The sequence below is a fragment of the Beta vulgaris genome, chromosome 7 (genome assembly GCF_026745355.1).
Source record: "Beta vulgaris subsp. vulgaris cultivar EL10 chromosome 7, EL10.2, whole genome shotgun sequence".
In the NCBI taxonomy this organism is placed as follows: domain Eukaryota; kingdom Viridiplantae; phylum Streptophyta; class Magnoliopsida; order Caryophyllales; family Amaranthaceae; genus Beta; species Beta vulgaris.
In genome coordinates, this window is record NC_079208.1 from 40222056 (window position 1) to 40243884 (window position 21829).

Genomic DNA, 21829 nt, shown 5'->3' on the forward strand with positions numbered 1-21829 from the left:
AAGCTTTGGCAATATAGTAGATGATATTTTATGGTTAGGAGGATTTTGTTCTAGTATCTCTTTCAACCATGTTCGGAGAGAAGGAAATAAAGTAGCTCACATTCTTGCTAAACATAGTAAGGAGTGTGATTGTATGCGTGTATGGCTCGAAGAAGTGCCACCTAAGGCTGCTGCCTATGTACTCTCGGATTTGGAATTAATGAATGCTTAAGATCGTTTTTCTCGTCAAAAAAAGAAGTGATTTTGTGCATTCAAATATAGCATATTCTACCGATGTATTTTTATCAGTATCTTCTCTCTATGCCTCTATTATACTACCTCTGCTTTTATTTAGTTGCAATATTTTCTACTTTTAGGTGTTTTTTATTAGTTGCAACATTTCCCTTTTTAGGAAAGCTTTTGGGATAATTTGACTATATTACCCTTACTTCACCTACTTTCCCCATTTAATTATAATACTAGTAGCAAGGATAAGTGGGTCAATTATACTCTCTTTTCTCATTTCTTAAAGTTTGTGCAAAAAGGTGAATGTTGGAACTAAATAGAAACAAAGGTAGTATATTTTGCACAACAAAAACAAATAATAGGGATCTAATTGTTTTGTTTAGATTTGACTTAACTTGACTTTTGCAAGTCTTCTACTGCTGATCTGCTACAGGAAACTCTTATTTTCATCCACCAAGTACTTATTGCTGATCCCATATCCATCTCTATAAATTATCCCAGCCATTATCAAGTTTCCTACCAAAACCATATATTCTCTTCTTTCAAAATGGCTGCCACAAATAGTCAGAGATCAAATAGTTTCCTTCTGTAGCGGGCGCCACCAATCATTATGATGCGGTGTTGGTGCGTAATTGCGCTGCTACTAACAGTGGCGTGCTCATGTGCTCGAGCTCAAAACACCACCCGCGCCAATGTCACCACTGATCCTGCTGAAGGTTAGCTCTCCTTCACTTCTCTATTATTTCATTTCTCTTCATACTAAATAAGATACTTGTCATTTTATATTACATAATCCCTCTTGTTATTTCTCTGATTTATATTATATTTTCGACTAGGGTACTGATTATTATTTTTAGATTAAGAAAGGAGTATGAGCTACTGAGTTTAGAAAAGGGTCATTATTTGTGAATTTTCTTACATTTATGATACCTGCCTCGCTTTTAACCACACGCGTACTTCTGGAGTTTTCGGGGTGGCGCGATAAGCCAAAAAAAATTGAGGTTACTTTGCAGTTTGCACCCATAAAAAAAAAATTGAGGTTACTAAAGCTAAAAGGAATGAGATTCTACAACAAGTATTGTGCCATTTTCTTCTTTAACTATCAATAAATAACCACCTGTACTATAGATTAGGTTTCACTGTAACGTACATCTAGAGTATTGTAATTGTATGAAAAAATAGATTATACAATTGGTTTTAAAAAAAAGTTCATTGAAATGGTGATTTTTCCTATCTCCTCTAACAATGTCTAGAGTTCGGTTCTTATTACTTGCTATGAATCATGTGCAATAGTAGTACTTGTTTAATTAACCAAAAAAAAATCTATGTAATACTCAAATAATGCTCGCTTTCCAATATGTTCATTTATTGAAAATTTGATATAACTATATATGTATATAGTTGTGCCTATGCAAAACTTTCAAAATAAAGTCTTTAAACTCTCTAATTGAAAGTATAGAGATTTCATGGTTGCATTCCAAAAAAAATACAATTTGTAAACTATCATAGTTGCTAAATTATCTACACTTTGCTTCTTATTATAATCAAGGCAAAGTGAAAAAGTAGGAGAGGAGAGGAAATATAAATAGTAGGGACTGGGGAGTAAGAAGTACAAAGTAAATAAAAATAGAGGAGAGAGAAAAGTGGATAGGTAGGGGTTTTAAATGGATTAATTTATTTGGTGAGTAACCACATGGGATGGGGGACAAAGTGGCGAATAATGATTGAGTATTTTACCTTACGTAGATGAAGTTAATCTTAAAAAATAAACGGGCCGAAAAGAAAAGTTTGTAAATTAAAAAGGAATGAAGGTAGTAATTAAGAGCATGACCTTGACACTAGTTGTTTTTTCTATTCTTTATTTTTAGGAAAAATTGACAATAGAGGTATGAACTTTGGGTGATGATTTTTAAAAGGTCTGAACTATTGATTAACCTGTATAGGTCCCAACTTTAGGGGGTCTTAACTTTTAGCAGGCCTTAGTGACTTAAAACTGGCTTAATAGGTCATCACTTGTAAAACTTGGGTCACATCAGAAGGGTTAATTGAGGGAGGGATGTAGGAACTAGGTGAGTTTTAAAAAATCTTCAGTTTTAAGTCGTTGAGGCCCGCTAAAAGTTAAGACCCTCTAAAGTTGGGACCTACACAGGTTAATCAATAGTTCAGACCTTTTAAAAATTATCACCCAAAGTTCAGACCTCTATTGTCAAATTTTCCTTATTTTTATTATATTGATTTCACTAGTAAGGGTACTACCTAGATACAATAACACATATAGATTCAGTTCAGGCGTTCAGCCTAATGGTGATACATGTGATTAATGAAAAAAAAATGATCGCTATGTTAAAAACTATTAGATATAAAATATGAGCAACTATAAGTTGTAAAGGGTGGCCAAATGAGGAAGAGGGTTACTATGTTTTAAGGGGTAATTTAATTATGTTAAATTTATGTAAGAATGAGTAACTGTATGAAAAATAATTCACTATGTTAATAAATAACACTCCCTCCATCTTATAATGTAGTGCACACTTCTCATTTTTTATTGGAATTAAGGAAAATGAAAGAAGTAGTCAGATTTACTTAAAAAGTGTATTTAAGAAAGTGCTTTTTTGGTATTTCTATTTTGGAACTTATTTTTCATATTTTTTTCCTTTTAAAAATATTTAAAAAAGAATGTATATGTGTTTCTTGCAATGGCATAATTAAAACAATAAATAGGGACGTATATTTTGAAAAAAAATGTAGGTTATTTTGAAAATTTTATAAAGAAATTAAGAGTAATTTAGTCCAAGCAAATTAATAAAAAGTAAAAAGACATAACATTTTGAAAAATTCCAAAAGGAATTCGGATACTATCTTATGGGACAAAAAAGGTAATATATAAGAATAGCTATTCATTGTAATAGGTAATTATATAGAAAAAGGTCCTTATGACATATATTTGATATTAATGTGGACCAAGTCCACACGAAACTTACCGGCCTAGATAGATGTATATAACGATGCATGACCTTGTCAAACAAAAAAAAAACGATGCATGAAGATGAGACGCCATTATCAGTACTACACTGTCATTATGACCCTTACATGTCACGAAGTAAACGATGAGTAGCCTGGAATTATAAAATATGTGGACCTAATTGATAGTTTTAATTCACACATTTTCCTATTTGGTCCATCTCTATTTGATATACACCAAGTCGCTTTTTCTATTCTTTGTAATATACTCCATCTACTTTGTCCTCCTTTCCACCTATATCATCCAATTTTTTATATTTTAACCCATTTTTTATTTCTTATACTTTTGTATTTAATCTGTAAGGCTTCATTTGATAGGATGTAAAACATTTCCTGTAAAACTGTTTTCCTCTATTTTCAATTTTACATTGCTTGGTTTGTGAAGGAGTGTAAAACTATTTTCGCTTGGAGTAAAATTGATTTCTCAATAATGGAAAACCATATTCCTTTCAAAATGAAGAGAAAATTATTCTCCTTCTCTTTTTTATACACTCCTTTTACTATCTCCTTACTTTTCCATTTATTTTCCTCTCATTTTATCATTTTTCTTACATGAAACCAAACAATAGAAAACTAATTTTAAAATTGTGTTTTCCATTATAAATTGTTTTCCATGAAAAATCCTTTAAACTGAAAATATTTTACGTCCAACTAAATGAAGCCCAAATCACTCCAAAGTACAATGAATAATTAAAAAGAAACGAATGGAGATGGAGTGCTTCATTTAAGAGAGGAACTTGAGTGGCTCTTAATATTAATTGGGTCCATTGGGACAAGTTGATTAATGTACATCTCTACTCTCGTATATTAAGTTTTTCAAAATAAGCTAAAAAACAAGTTAAGACTCGACTTGAAGGTCACCCTACAGTAATCCGGGCATAATGCTTAGCTGGTAGAGCAGTATTTAGCTAATAAATATCTATATGGAGTATGTCAGTATCATGTATCATTCCAATTTATAGTTAGGTCCCAGATACGACCACTTGCAAAATAATTTAGCAAGTAGCCAAGTACTTTCTCCAATTTTTATTAATTTACTTTTTTTTTCACAGAATTTTAGGAGAAATACTGTTGTGGATCAGAATGAAAGAGAAACTATTATTTTATATTAAAGTTGAATTCATATGTGATTTCATTCCAAAAATAGAAACAAAACAAAGGAGTAAACTAATAAGGGATATCTCCAAAAAAAAAAAAAATACGGGTAAACTAATAAAGAGTGGATGAAGTAATAATTAGTCCAATTTTTTTTTTAAGAATCTTGACGTCTTTGGTTTGAATTTTGATAATTGTAACAATAGAGATCTCTTATCCTTCCATTTACTTTCAAACACCCGACTCGCAAATACCAAACTGAAAAAATGTGGGATGGAAGTTTTGAACAGATCCTTTCACTTTAGTCTTTAGCACGTCCTTACTCCTTACCAATAAAAGAAAAGGATTTTTTTTATTTTTATTTTTGCAAAACAACTTGAGTATAATTCTGTCATCTTCCTTTAACCTTTCCTACTACTCAGTACTCAGTGCTCGGACAGTCAACTCATGCGCGCAAATATACCGACGCCTTCCGTCCTTCTAGTCTTCTCCTAGCTCCACATTCTTGCGCTGATGGATATCGTACGGTACTGCATCTTCATCGATCACTTCATGTTACTGCTTTGCTCATTTGTTAGAGCTCAACCACTCAACACAACGCTTCCCAGGTCACCCCGCGCACCACCATCGGCCGTACCGACAGCCCTGGCCTCTCCCCTTTATCTCTTCTTACCTTCTTGGCAAGTTTAAGGTGTCTTGCAATTTCATATTCCCTCTCTTTGTGTTTGTAAATAACTGACTGAAAATATTGGCCTTTTCCCATATAGGGTTGTCAATTAGGGTTAGGGTGTGTGCAAACTTATAAAGTTATTTATGAGTTGGGCAAAAAACGACTCAACCTACCAACTCAACCAACTCCCAAACCCAACAATAATGGATTGGGTTATGATATTCAACTCGTCTAATTTTATGCGTCAACGCAATCCAACTAATTTAATGGAGTGAATCTAGATGAAAATTATAACCTGAATTCAACCATCTAACCTATTCACTTAGATGTATTAGGTTTGGATCGAGGTGACCCATTAACACGTTTATTATTCCATTCAAAAAAGATATACAATTTAAATGAACAATAAAAGGGTTGAATTGCATTTGGACTTGTCTTCGTGTTATGTATAGACTATTTGTACTTCGAAGTTCATAGAATATGAGGTACTTAAGTAATTACTAATTAGGTTGTCGTAAATGAAAATGAAAAAATGCTTTAAATTGGGTTAGTGGGTCGATTTCAAGTCGACCCATTTGTTATCAAATTGGGCTGGGTTGAGAATCACAACCCGTTTAACTAGACAGGTTAGGTTGCATTGAGAATCTCAACCTATTTAAATAAACGAGTCAACATGAACCCAATTACCTAGGTCGATCTTCAGCTAATACTTAGACCAAACCCAATTTATTAGGATTTGAACAACAGTTTTCAACTTAAAACTTAAAATGACCTGAATCCAATGGACCAGAAAAGTTTGGGGTTAAAGTTAAGGTTGAACTTGACTTGCCCAACAGACTTGAAATTCTAATTAAATTTTCAAAGAAAAGCATATTTTAAATATAAATTATAATATTACCAATTATATAACTAATAAATAAACAAACATATTATGTATTTATCTGATATATAAATGCTTACTTTCATATCTATTTCAAAATCTTTGATTTGTAATGATATAGAACATCGTGTATAATACCGTGTTGATCTAAATTTTACCAATTTTGTTGGTTTATATTATATATATATACTTTAATATGATACTAATTAATACAATATATGTATCATAATCGAAAAATACTCATTTTATATGCAATATATAGAAAAGTACAAAAACGTTGACGATAAGGTGTCATTGACAGTATAACTCGACACATATTCGAACCAGTCCAAGAATATACTAGGGATGGCAATAATGTGTCGGACTTGGACCGCATTATGCATAATTCGACTCCGACCCTACAAGAAGTCGTATTTTAAATCTGAGTCTGACTCCGACATCTGACTCCGGACATCCGACTCCGACCCGACTTAAAATGCGGACATCCGAGTCCGAATAAGATTCGACTTAAAATTTGAATCCGGCTTAAAATCCGAACATTCGACCCCGAATCCGATCCGACTTATTTTTTGCCATTTTTTATAATAAGATAGTCTTCTATAATACAATAATCTAATTATTACAATTAATTCTAATAATCATATGGAAATCTTATATAGTACAAATAATCTAAATATTACTATTATTTTTAACAACCATTTCTTTAATGGGAAACTCATATATAATATAATTGGCTGAAAGTCGAAGTCAGTTTACGCATAAATAATATATTAACATAAATAAGAAAAAAGGATTGATTGACTCAAAGTCGAAGTCGGATTCGGATGTCAGATTATTTTATGAGATCCGACTCCGGCCCTCCTCCGACTTGGAGTCGACTTTTCAAATGGAGTCGGAGTCGGATTACTTTTTTGTCGAAATCGACTCGAATTTTTCTTTCGGTTCGGAACGGACTAGGGTCAGATGCGGATTGGGTTGTCATCCTCGAATATAGCCGACAGTACACTACACCTAAGTCGTAGTTGACTCAACCATAATTACCAAACTCTAGACCCGTTCACTCCACCTGTGAACTAGAGGTGATCATGCGTCGGGCCGCGACCAAAAAAAATTACCCATTGGTCGGGCCGGGCCGGGCCATGCCTAAATTCGGGCCGAATTTTTGTGTCCAAAGCCCGTTATTTCGGGCCTAAATTAGCGGGTTTTGCGGGCCAAAACGGGTCAAACCAAAAAATAGACTAAAAAGTCGTTTTTGGCCGCGAGTCGAAAAATTCTGCCCAAAACCCGGCCCAAAAACGTGCTGTGCCGGGCCAAATGTGGACATGTCTAGTTGGGTGGATTCACATCAAGCCAATTTTTGATAGGTCTACCTACTTCCAATACTATGAGATTAAATTTTTATCAATACGCGATTAAGAATATAAGTAAGAAAGAGAGTCGTCTTTTAAACAATTCAAACAACCCTATAGTAATTAATCAAATCTTGATCCCTGCATTTACGGAAGTATATACAAATTTACCTATATATATTAAGATAAAAGTTTATCAAATAAAGCACCTAAATTGTAAAAAAGATAAACAATGTGTCAAATAAAATAATAATTTTTCAAATTTTTGGGCTTTATGAAATCTAGGTTATGTGTTGTGGTCCAATTATTTGAACAATTTAATATGATTTCATATACACTAGGGAAAAATACACTTAAATTTGTTATATTTAAGGGAAATTTCAAATGATAAGGTACCTTTGAAGTTTGACGTAATTTTCAAATTATCTTTTATATTTGGGGAATTCCTCAGATTCCCCTGAACTTTGGGTCTGTTCTTTTCGGCATAAAACAACTGAAAAGAACTGATTGGAGTTGAACTGAACTGAACTAAACTGATTGGACCTGAACTGAACTGAATCGAACTGAAGTGAACTGAATTGAATTAAATTGAATGTAATAAATATATAAATAATATTTAAACAATAATAATATGAATATTAAATAATAATTATAATGATAAGTAATAATAATGAATAATAATAATAATAGTATTTTGGATATTTTTAAATGATAGTTATTAATATATAATATTAATAATCATAAATTAATAATAATAATTAATGATAATAATGATAATTAATAATTATTATTTTATATTATTTTTATTAATATATTAATACTTGATGATGATATATAATAACAATAATATCTAAGAAGTAAATTAATATTACTATTTTAATAATTAAATTTAATAATATAATAATATTTAGTAATAAAAATAATGGTTGGGTTGGACCGCGAAAATTACATCATAAACCGTTTTGACGCGATTTGATTGGTTTATGGGCTAAAAAACGTGGGTTTATTTGTGCTTTAACCTAAACCATGTTCCTCCTAATAATGACTAAAGCTATAATAAACAACAATAATATATAAAAACAACAACAACAACAACAATAATAATAATAATAATAATAATGATGATATAAAAATAAATAAATAAATAATAATAATAATAATAATAATACTAATAATAAGAGGAATTAGTAAAATAAATTATACCAACATAATAATAATATTTAACAAAATGGTTATAAAAGAATGGAGCTGAACTGAACTGAACTAAACTGAATTGATTGGAGTTGAACTGAACTGAACTGATTGGAGCTGAACTGAACTGAAAATAAGCTGGGGAGAATAGGCCTTTTGTGTTTCGGCTCAAAATACTCTTATCATACACCGAAATTCAAGTGCATTAATTTCCTAAATTACCCTTGAAACTTAAACTTTGAACTTCAAAATTCAATAAAGGTATTTTGAGAATTAAGCAAAATTTCAAAGATATACTTCAGAAAATTTCCCTATATTTAATCTTAATAAACAATCCTACAAGTACTTATTTTATTTATTTGCAAAACGAGATGTAGTATGGTGTGTCAAGTATTGAGTTATGGACCTCTTCGAATGTTTCGTTTGCAATACATTTTTTTTTTTGAATAGTAAAATTAATTCATTAATAAAAAGTCATACGACATCTACATAAGCAATCGAATCAAACAAATACATAAGTTGAATCAAACAAAAATTTCCTTCATAAAAACTACGATCGTCAAACAAATCTTGCAATGTGGAACATCTCCCGCTTATATCGCTGGAAAATACAGCCTTGTTGGAGAGACAATCTAACGATCCCTTGTAGTCGTGAGGATGATTTCCGTCGGAGTCATCTGACCGTATTCGAAAAATTGATAACCTTTGTGATCCCGCATAATTCTTCACCAACAAAATAATTTCACGGCAATCCATTAGATCTAGTATCCCGGATTGTAACCTGTAGAAGTTTCCCCTCTAAAAGAGGAGAAAAACCCTGTATTTCGAAGGAGGTCGAAAAACCTTGTCTTTCGAAGGAGATCGAAAAACCTTTTCTTACGAAGGAGATCGAAAACCCTTTCTTTCGAGGGAGAAATCGTTATTGGAAACCTAAAAAACAAATAAAAAAACAAAGGTGGGGGCTTTCCAACGGTAAAAACCGATGGAAGCCCCTCTAAAAATCAACAATGGAGGCTAGGGTTTTTGAAAGTAGAGAGGAGAGAGGGGAGAGAGAAAAAAAAAAAAGGGATGAATCAGGTTGACTTAACGAACTTAATTTTCGTTTGCAATACATCGGCTAACTTATATGGCAATGTATCCTCATAACCCCTAAAAAAGTATAGAATCAAATCTTTATCATATATTTGATTGATTTGTGAGTAACTGATAGGTCCAAATAGAATTTACAACATTTCTGTATGATGTTTTCAGTTACTTTATAATGATCATTATCTATCTAAATATGTTTCAATAAATTAAGCAAGTATCCTTTTAACAAAAAGTCTTGGGTGTAAGTGTTACACTATAAGTAATGGTGTAACCGGTAACGACCCATTTACAGCCCAAACCTCCCTCCTTTTTTCTCTCTCCTCGACCACTTTCTCCGGCCACAACAAGTTGGCGACAAAGCTTTCGACTTCGATATCGGCGAGTTTTTGCCCTAGATTTCCGATCTTTATTGTTGGAGATTTAGAGTATTAGATGTATTAGTTTCATGTCACATTGTTTTGAGTCGCAATGGTTATGGTGTCATGACTCGAATCAACATCAGTTCTAGAGATTATTAATGTATTTATTACATCGATGAAGGAGCGTTCGAGGTTAGAGTGAGCGATCATAATTGGCAGGGATTTTACGGAATGCGAAAACTAACAGAAGTGCTGAAGGAGCGCTCGCTCTTGCGTGGAGCCCTCGCCCCCCCCCCCCCTTTTGCACTGTGTTATTTTCGCATCTCTTCGGTTGGTTTGTGACGGTTATTTGTCATATAATACCGGATGTTCTTGTGTTTAAACTTATTCCTACATTATTTTGTAGATGTTTATGAAAGCAACAAGAGAAAACTCTCTCTTGAAAAGCACAAAGTCATTGTTCATCACATCAAAATCATTCACAAACTTATTCTCATTTGACGATTATCTAGTGAGCGTGATCATTGTTATTTTTTCTTTGTATCTCGAGAGTGAATTTCATGTAACTCGTACTCGAAGTAAGAGTCGGAACATTGCTTTTGGGAAAGTGAATCGCGCCTAAAAGATTGTTCATTGAATTCATGATCCTTATAACTTGTTTGTAACATTTATAACAATCCGAAAGCAATATCAATCGAAGATGACTACGGTTCGCGAGATGACAGCGAATTTCACAAACTAGACAAGTTTGAAAGCGCGAGTTTTCGTAGATGGCAAAAGAAGATGCATTTCCTCCTTACTTCTCTAAGTGTAGCATATATCCTAAGCACTCCCAAACCCGATGAAGTGGAAAATGAAACTATTGAAGCAATTAAGAAGAGAAACAAATGGTATAACTTAGATATGTCGTGATCACATCCTTAACGGTATGCATGTCTGATACTTTGTTTGATGTTTATCAATTTGTTGAATCTGCCAAGATTCTTTGGGATGATCTAGAAAGTAAGTATATGGCCGAGGATACTTCTAGCAAGAAATTTCTTATTAATAATTTCAATAACTTTAAAATAATTGGTTCAAGGCCTAATATGGAACAATTTCATGAAATTTGAATAATCTTAGGGAGTTTTAAGCAACACAACATTGTAATGGATGAGACTTCTGTTATTTCTTCTGATCTATAATTGACAAATTGCCACCTAGTTGGAAGGATGTTAGAAATTCCTTAAAGCATAAGAAAGATGATATGAATGTTGAACAATTGGGTGCTCATCTTCGGATTGAAGAGGGCATTCGGGTCCAAAATAGATAAAAGGATGTCAACCGATTTCTTCCACCGTTAACATGGTGGAGGATGGTAAATCCATAGAGTCTTCTAATCCTAATTAGAAGAGGGCTAAAAATTTCACCAAGGGCAACAATGGGAAGAAACTTAAGTTTGGTGGAGGTGCTCAACTAAGTTGTTGGAAATGTGGAAAGCCCATTCACTTCGAAAAGGATTGCACCATTTGGAAGAAGAAAATGAACAAAAAGAATGGTGGGAATGGCGAGTCTAGCCAAACCCACGCCAAACAAAGTATGTGTACACAGGTTTCACTTAATTCAAATCTAAATTTTGTGTGTATTTCAGAAAGCTTTTGTGTATAGGATGATTGTTCATGGTTGTAACACCCCCAAATTTTTTTCTCTTTTGGAAAACATATTTTGATATAAAACTCCTTGAGAAACTTTAGAGTATTACTACCATGTGATAACGTTAAATGCTTTAATACTAACTGCTAACTGAACTTTACTTAATGCAGCGGAATAACTGAACTAACTTCTCTTTATTGAAATAAATTTATTGTACAACTATATAACAATGGAAATAAAGAGAATAAAATAACGACTCATTGACTAATTATGATTCCTCACTAGCTCCCCATATGAAGTATGCATAATATCAACCTATACATTCTGCTCGCCAAAGTAGGGTCATTACAGGGACAAAATTAAACCCTAAAACAAAATAAAAAGCGTGTCACTAAAAATACTGAGTGCATGTATATGGGAAATATTAAACACTTTATTAAATTAAACATTTGAAATATTTAATTTCAAAAAACCGTTTTGGCCGGATACTTGATAATACTTGTATAATATAAAGTATATAACCTTGATAAAAATTTATTTTTCTTGCCTAGGTATATTTCCTAAAGTGTGTATACCCCCAAGTTTATTAGTATTCCTTACTGAATTTATTACAAGGGGTTACTACCTTGTCCACATGACTTATACAAAAAGTATATGGGTAAATAATATAATAGCTACCATTCTTACTAATTAATAGCAAGTCGTTGCTTCTTTAATAATTGCGATCATAAAAGATCATGCATCTAATAAAAATCCTTCGAAAATAATCCTCCTTTAAAAAGAATAATAATTCTTATAAACTAAGCCATATAAAGGCATAAATAAAATAACTCGCTCCAGGAATAACCTTTGAAAAATAATAATAGTTCAAAAACGACACTCCTTTTTATATATTTAAACATGCATTTAAATATCAAACTCCTTGTAAATTATATGAATATAGATTCAATAATCAAACTTATAATAATGTTGAACTAAAGGCATGATTCAATTCCATAATAAAATTAATAAGATTCAATCATGTTCATACAAAACACATGTAGTTTATAATAAAACTTATAAAAACATGGAGCTCAATACAACATATTTTTCAGAAAACATGATACTATGGTTGCAAAATAATTATTAAAGATCTACATATACACGCACCTTGAAAATTAATAACTATTAAGGGAAAAGAGATCGGGTAGGCTAAGGGTCTGTTCTCTTCGGCATAAAACAGCTGAACTGATCTGAACTGAACTGAACTGAATTGAATTGAATTAAATTAAATTAAATTGAATGTAATAAATATATAAATAATATTTAAATAATAATAATAATATGAATATTAAATAATAATTATAATGATAAGTAATAATAATAATGAATAATAATAATAATAATAATAATAGTATTTTGGATATTTTTAAATGATAGTTATAAATAAATAATATTAATAATCATAAATTAACAATAATAATAATTAATGATAATAATGATAATTAATAATAATTATTTTATATTATTTGTATTAATATATTAATACTTCATGATGATATATAATAACAATAATATCTAACAAGTAAATTAATATTACTATTTTAATAATTAGATTTAATAATATAATAATATTTAGTAATAAAAATAATGATTGGGTTGGACTGCGAAAATTATATCATAAACCGTTTTGACGCGATTTGATTGGTTTATGGGCTAAAAAACGTGGTTTTATTTGTGCTTTGACCTAAACCATGCTCCTCCTAATAATAATAGTAATAATAATGAGTAAAGCTATAATAAACAAAATAATATATAGAAACAACAACAACAACAACAACAACAACAACAACAACAACAACAACAACAACAATAATAATAATAATAATAATAATAATAATAATACTTAATAGTACTGATATAAAAATAAATAATAACAACAACAACAACAACAACAATAATAATAATAATAATAAGAGTAATTAGTAAAATAAATTATACCAACATAATAATAATATTTAACAAAATGGTTATAAAAGAATGGAGCTGAACTGAACTGAATTGATTGGAGCTGAATTGAACTGAACTGTACTAAACTGAATTGATTGGAGTTGAACTGAACTGAACTCAAAATAAGCTGGGGAAAACAGGCCCTAAGAAAGAGATAGTTTAAACTTGAGAAAAGATATTTATTTCTCAAATTTGGTGTGAAGAATATGATGGGTGGAGACCCCTATTTATACTAGTCGGATAGGTAGAATCGAAATAGGATTAGGAAACTAAAAGATGAATGTAGAAAAAAAGATAAACTAATATAGCTAATATTTCCGATTATCCAACTAATATAAGATTAGGAAAAGATATAAATTATCCCATAAAACATAATTATAGAAGGTAAAATAACTAAAAGAAAAGCAAAAAGGAAAAGGAACAACCTTATCAAACACTGTGCGCCGAATTTTTTTTTCTGTTTTTTTTTCTTTTTCTTTTTATAGATCTTTTATTAAAATTTCTTTAAATCTTTTTCCTTTTTTTGTAAATCTTTTCTGATCTTCTTTTAAGAAATGTCTTCAACTACTAAACTAACTACTTGGATTATAATTTGTAAACTTAGGCCCAATATTTAGTTTAGGCTAGAGTCTATTTGAAAAACCCATAATATATTATAAAAGCCTATTTAAAACTTTTATAATTAATAATAAACTTTTTGAATAAATAAAACTCTTTTATAAATTATAATTAATAACTTACTAAAAATACCGAGTATTACATACCGCCCCTCTTAAAAGAAGTTTCGTCCTCGAAACTTAAAGCAACTAAGAAAAAATAAAGCATGTAATTCACATATACCACAAACTTTCTATAAAAATAAGTTGGGTCACATAATAACTCATAAACATGTCAAGAATAGGTTAAAAATAAGGTTCTAAGTCAAAGCGTGAAACTCTATCGCATTCAACCCCCCTTAAAAGGAGTTACGCCTCGGAACTAGCTAAGGTCTAAAACTTGACTTAAAATTATTTACCAACTTTGTAATACAACAATATAAGATTCACTGTTGGAAATGTAATAATATAAAATCACTAGAGTGATGATAACAATTTCAAAAATAACTTTTAAGCTTTAAAGAAAAAGTAACCTCTATTTCAAGGTAATAATAATAGAAATAATTGCCTTCAATTATAGATCAACATAATAAAGAAAGTATTTGACTAAGTACAAAAGGGTATAGTTTATGACAAATTAAATTTTTTCTAAACCTTGAGTTAGAAAATTTTCCAAATTCTAGAATAATAAAGAGTTACAAATTGATACTAAATGCAGGAGTAGCAGGAAAAAAAGAGGCAAATTTAAATATATTATGAAAATGCTATAATATAGTGAGAACAAAAGAATTTTATAAAACCTTTCGTAAGCTTTACTCGAAAATACAATATTCAAACAACTTTTTCCTTTTGTTTGTAACATAAGTTTGCTTTCTCCTTAAAATTTAATCAGCTTCACAGAACTCATAAAGGTCTCACAATGAATATCATAAAAAAATTACCCTCGATCATTTTTTATTACAAATCAGAATCAAATCAATTCATCATCATTCACAAGCAAAACTTGTTAGTATATATATACTTGAAGAAACATAGACTTCCTTACTTAGGTCCTTAAAACTAAAACTCCTCGAAATTCATCTTCAAATTTTTTTTTAAAGTACCATAATTAATATTCTCGCAAAAATAGACAATAGTCAACTAGGACTAGAGATAGTAAATAAACAATCTTTTGCTGAAAATTCATACAATCTTCATTTCAATAAAATTAACTCTTTCACATAATATAAACTCAATGCTTAAATTCATAATATAAAAATACGACTATTCTTTCCAAAATTAATTACCTTAATTAACTAGTTTCTTCCCTTTTTTTTCTCTCTTATTAAGCTCCACATTTCTCCCAAAATAATATATTTCTTCTATTATTATAGTCACTTATTTATTTTCATAAGTGTTATACCCAATCCTTATAATCGCTATATCTTTCATATTGCCAAAACAACAATTAGACATTATCATCCAAGCAAAAGTTTAAGACTACTCCCAAAAATAATACTCTTCTTGACACTTACTAATCCCCAAAACCAACTTAGAATACATTTAGAGAATTTTAGTATCTTACTCCCTCCGTTTCCTAAAGATCTTCCCTCTTTTCGTTTAAGTGCGTTTCCAAAAGATATTCCCTCTTTTACTTCATTCCTTATTTGGAATTTGTTTTCCCCTTTTTACCCTCTCATGTCCCTATCATATGGTCCACCATTACATTATTAATTCAATTTTACTCCCTTTCTCTCTCCTACTTTAACCCCTTTTTATTTGTTTATTATCTTAACCCCTCCCTCTCTCCTACTTTACCCACCCCACATCCCACACAAATAGATCCTCTTTGGTATCTGCAGGAACAGTAACAAGGAAGATCTTTAGGAAACGGATGGAGTACTTCACCTTTTAAAACAAATATGATCTAAAAGAACCTACTAAAATTTTAAATATGGTCTTACTTCGTACTTATTTTACTTTTTTTTAAGGGGTCGTACTTTCTTTACTTAAATATAACAACGATAACTCCTTTTAAAATATTTGTCATTCAGCATGGGGAAAAAATTCCTTAACTAAATCCAGCTTCGTATATGCTATCTCATATATCTATAAAGTTCTCATAATATTCCTTATTTTGTCACCTTTTAAAGGTTATAACTTATATCTATATCATTACTAAGATGGTGTTGGCTATATCTATAAATATAATATATAACTCATCTAGATCTTGATAATTTATCCAAGCTGGTATAAATCATTGACCACCTACTTGTTTCCACAAATTATGAAATTTCTCTTTCTTACTCATGTCATTAAACATTAAAGATCATCCAACTACATAAAACTTCAAATGACTAATTTCAGAATTCTTAACACATAATATAATGTATTATCTTCTTCATTCCTACTAAAAAAATAACTACTAAACTTCTTTCCTTCAGAGAAATAAACTAGAACAATCTTCATCTTTAATGAATTTAATAATAGTCAATTAGGCTTATTTTGAAGTCATAGGTTCTCCTAACACTTATAGGTCAACAAAATAAACATATCGATACTTTACACAATGTATATAAATCACTTTGCATGAATTGGATTATATGCATATATGTCATATAGGACAATAAATAACCAAGTTCATTTCATAGAAAATATACATGCCAAAAAAAATATGTCTTAAGAGATAGTTTGTCACAACTTGCAAGTAGCTTCTTAATAACATGTCATGACAGACCGAATAATAACTCAATTCTTATAATAAACAATAAACTCTTTCTTTTTCTTATGAAAAATGCAAATATTTTCTTATTGACTTGACAATAAGTCACACTTCCTTAAAATATATTCAAAATAATCATATTACAAATAGAAAAATAAACAGTTAAACACTAAACAATTCTTTAAAAAATCAATACTTTATAATTTCAATAAATGTATATAGATTTATGAGTAAAATAAGGATTGCATGTTGACATAATAGTCAAAATAAAAATAACATTTGAACTATAATTTGAAATGAATCGAAGAAATATTTGAATTTTCTAAAAAGAAAAATTGTTTGATATTTTTGAAAAATACATACATACATATATATATATATATATATATATATATATATATATATATATATATATATATATATATATATATATATATATATATATATATATTATATATATATATATATATATATATATATCTGACAAAAGAGTTATTTATCTGAGTACTAGGTTCATAGTGTAGGAATAATTAGTCAAGTGAGTTCCCAGAATAGAGAGGTGCGGCACAAACGGCCAACTTAAGTATCAAGTCTTTCCTTAGCCAGAACTTTCCTCTGAAAAATAGATCTACATACTTATTTCGTTCTTCAAAATATAAATCAGGAAATATTTATACTTGAAAATATAAGTATTTGCTTCAAAAGAAGAAGTATTTTTTCACATAACATCAAATGTAAAAAAAAATATGCAAATAGAATACGGAACTCTAGCTTATATGTTCTTCCTAGATCTACACATACTCTTATTGACTGTTTATTTTACTTTCAAACTCTGGAAAATTGATACCACTTTGTAACACCCCCAAATTTCTCTCTTTTGGAAAATTTATTTTAATATAAAACTCCTTGAGAAACTTGAGAGTATTAGCACCACGTGATAACATTAAAGGCTTTATTACTCACTCAGGGGGTAACCTTTGAAAAATAATAATAGTTCAAAAACACTCGTTTTTTAAATATTTAAACATGCATCTAAATATCAAACTCTTTGTAAATTATATGAATATAGATTCAATAATCAAACTTTATAATAATATTGAACTAAAGGCATGATTCAAGTGCATGATAAAATTAATAAATATTCAAGCATGTTCATACAGAACACATATAATCCATGATAAAACTTATAAAAATATGGACTTCAATCCAAAATATTTTCCTAAAAACATGATACTATGGTTGCAAAATAATTGTTAAAGATCTACTTATACACGCACCTTGAGAATTAATAGCTACTAAGGGAGAAGAGAAAGCGTAGGCTAAGAAAGAGAGAGTTTAAACTTGAGAAAAGAGATTCATTTCTCGAATTTGGTGTGAAGAATATGATGGATGGAGACCCCTATTTATACTAGTCGGATAGGTAGAATCGGAATAGTAATAGGAAACTAAATATGAATTTAGGGGAAAAGATAAAACTAATATAGCTAAGATATAGCTAATATTTCCTATTATTCAACTATAATTAAGAAAAAATATAAATTATCCCATAATACATAATTATAGAAGGTAAAATAACTAAAAGATAAACAAAAAGGAAAAGTAACTAACCTTGTCAAACACACTTAAACTCTTAGACGTGCTCGAATTTTTTTTCCTTTTTCTTTTTATAAATCTTTTTTTTAAAATTTCTTTTATCTTTTTCCTTTTTTTTGTAAGGGCCTGTTGAACTGAACTGAACTGAATTGAACTGATCTGAACTGAACTGAATTGAACTGAACTGAAATGAATAGTGATATGTGAGAGTAAAAGTATTGTCAAGAGCTGAACTGAACTGAACTGATCTGAACTGAATTGAACTGAACTGAACTGAAAATAAGCTGGGGAGAACAGGCCCTAAATCTTTTCTGATATTCTTTTAAAAAATATCTTTAAATACTAAACTAACTATTTGGATTATAATTTGTAAATTTAGGCCCAATATTTAGTTTGGGCTAGAGTCTATTTGAAAAATCCATAATATATTATAAAAGCCTATTTTAAACCTTCATAATTAATAATAAACCTTTTGAATAAATAAAAACCTTTTAAAAATTATAATTAATAACTTACTAAAAATACGGAGTATTACAAGGGTGGATCGATTCGGGAGCATCAAGACATGTATGCAAGGAGCGGTCTCTATTCAAGACCTTCAAAGAGGTTGACAATGGAGAAATTCTTTACATGGGAAATGATTCTACGACTAAGGTTCTAGGCATAGGACAAGTAGAATTAGTTTTTAGTTCCGAAAAGTCTCTTATTCTAAGAGATGTATTATATGCTCCGGAACTTAGAAGAAATTTAGTCTCCAGTGCTATCCTGAATCAATTAGGTTTTAAAATGGTGTTTGAAGCTGATAAATTTATATTATCTAAGGAAGGTACATTTGCAGGACTTGGTTATCTTTGTAATAGTATGTTGAAACTAAGTATTTCGAATGCTTTGAAAGATACTTGCTTTGTTGTTAATGACGATTCTTCTCTACGGCATAATAGACTTGGTCATGTTAACTATAAAAAGTTATATTCCATGTCTAACCATGATTAAGTATAGAGAAGTGTAGAACATGCATATTAAAAAAGATAACTAGAAAATCTTTTCCAAATAATTTAAAAAAGGATACTTCATTGCTTGATTTGGTGCATAATGATTTATGTGATTTCTATAGCACTCCTTCCTTAAGGAACAAGAAATACATGATAACTTTTATTGATGATTATTCTCGGTTTTGTAATATATACTTGTTGTTTACTAAAGATGAAGCCCTTGATAAAGTTAAGATCTATAAAAATGAAGTTGAATTGCAACTAAATGACAAAGTTAGGTTTATAACCGATAAAGGTGGTGAATTCTACGACCCAAGTTAATTATCTCAATCTACGAGAATTATACATGAAAAGATCGCAGCTTATACACCACAATAAAGTGGTATAGTGGAAAGAAAGAATATAACTTTGCAAGAAATGGTAAATTCTATGTTATCCTATTCGGGTTTAAATGATGGTTTTTAGGGAGAAGTTATTTTAACAGCTTGTCATTTTTTAAACCGAGTTCAAATGAAAAAGAACGAGGCTACCCATATGAATTTTGGTATAAAAGAAAACCAAACTTCAGTTATCTCAAAGTTTGGGGATGTAGGCAATTGTAAAAATGCCGAAACCTAAATGTAAAAAGTTGGGTGAAAGGGGAGTTGAGTGCATATTTATAGGGTATGCTCTTCATAGAAAATCCTATAGATTCTATGTAATAGAACAAAATGACAATTGGTCAATTCACAATATTGTGGAGTCAAGAGATGCAATTTTTTTTTATGAAAATAGATATTCATCAATTCCTAGACCAAAAGATATTACTCCTAATACCAACGTTCAAGAAATTTACCAAACCAACATTGATCAAGAAGTTGATGAGCAAACTCTTGATAAGAATGTTGCTAAACCATCATCACAACCTAGGAGAAGTAAAAGAGTGAGAAAAGAGAAATCTTTCGGTCTGGATTTCATGTATATTTGGTTGAAGGATCAAGGAGTTTTTTATAACTAAGTTTTCATATATATTTAATGTGGAAGAGGATCATTTAACATTAATGAGGCCATGAGGTCTCAAGATGTCGCGTTTTGGAAAGAGGCAATTGATGATGAGAAGGATTCCATCATCAGAAATCACACTTGGGTTCTAGCTGATTTACATCCTAAGTGTAAACCAATTGGGTGTAAGTTGATTTTCAAAAATAAAATGAAAGTAGATGGAACTATTGATAAGTTCAAAGCCTGTCTAGTGGCAAAAAAGTTTCTCACAAATACCGGGTATTGATTATTTCGATACATATGCAGCCCTTGCCAGGATCTCCATCATAAGGTTATTGATAGCTCTTGCAGCTATTCATAAGCTTGTAATTCATCAAATGGACGTCAAGACGATGTTCTTGAATGGAGAACTAGAGGAAGAGGTTTACATGCGACAACCGGAAGGATTTGTCGTGAAAGGTCAAGAGGATACAATAGGCAAGTTGATTAGATCTTTGTATGGGCTAAAACAAGCACCAAAACAATGACATATAAATTTTCATGAGGTTGTGTTGTCTAATGGTTTCAAATTGAACGATTCCGACAAGTGTGTATACAACAAATTTGATGACAACGATAATTGTGTCATGATTTGTCTGTATGTAAATGGCATGTTGATTTTTCTCCGTTTTTCGTACTTGAAATGTTTCCTATTTCACTAAGTATTACTAGCCACATTTACATTTTTTGGCAATATATTATCTTTTTATCTAACCTCGCAGTCTAGCACATGGGTTTGTTTTTTTAGTCTTTTATCTCTCTCCTCTAATATAATATTGTGTTATATCTCATTATTGCACGTTAAAAATATTATCTCAGATAACCCTGACACATAACTTTTTTTCCCCCAAATAGCCTCCACATTATCCCCTCTATCGCGAATAATCCTAAATTTGTAATTTGCCTTTAGATATGATGTAATTACAAACGACCTTAACGTGGTTTGGCTTTGGATGTGTTTTGCGCCATTTAAGAAGGTGGTTGAGGGCTATTCAAAAGGATGTTTATTAGTTTTGATGCGTAATTTAAGGGTTTTATTGCTGGCAGCAGACAATTAATAGGGCGCCAAACCAACTTCTTCACATTTAATGCCATTAATCATCTTTTTAAATGACGTCAAACCCGTCAAAGTCAAACCAAGTTAACGTTGTTTGTAATTCCGTCAAATTTAATAACAAATTACAAATTTAGAATTACCCTCCACAAAGGTGATAATGCAATATTATTTAGAAAAATTGTTATAAAATCGAGAGGATTATAGGGTATTGAGAAGAAAGATGATGGAGAGAGTTATATTATTCACCTCATGGGGTACACATATATATATACACAATAATGGGAGAAGTTACGTAATGCGAAAAGTCACGAGGGGATGTCAAAGGTTAGGTAATGCAAAAGGTTGGACATCCACCTATAATTATTCCATA

The 21829-nt window shown here is 30.4% G+C and overlaps 1 protein-coding gene across 2 annotated transcripts in view; it reads left to right on the forward strand.

The window, feature by feature from the left end:
• The first annotated feature begins 692 nt into the window (after window positions 1–692).
• LOC104899429 (probable LRR receptor-like serine/threonine-protein kinase At1g56140) overlaps window positions 693–21829 on the forward strand; it is a 50358-nt gene continuing 29221 nt past the window's right edge. The window contains exon 1 of one of the 2 annotated variants that reach the window (XR_008967129.1): window positions 693–941. Coding sequence is in view for 1 of the 2 variants with exons in the window: in XM_048648118.2 (XP_048504075.1) it covers window positions 836–941 (106 nt within the window). In the remaining variant the exon portion in view is untranslated. The remainder of the gene's footprint in view (window positions 942–21829) is intronic. The other variant, XM_048648118.2, reaches the window with a different exon arrangement.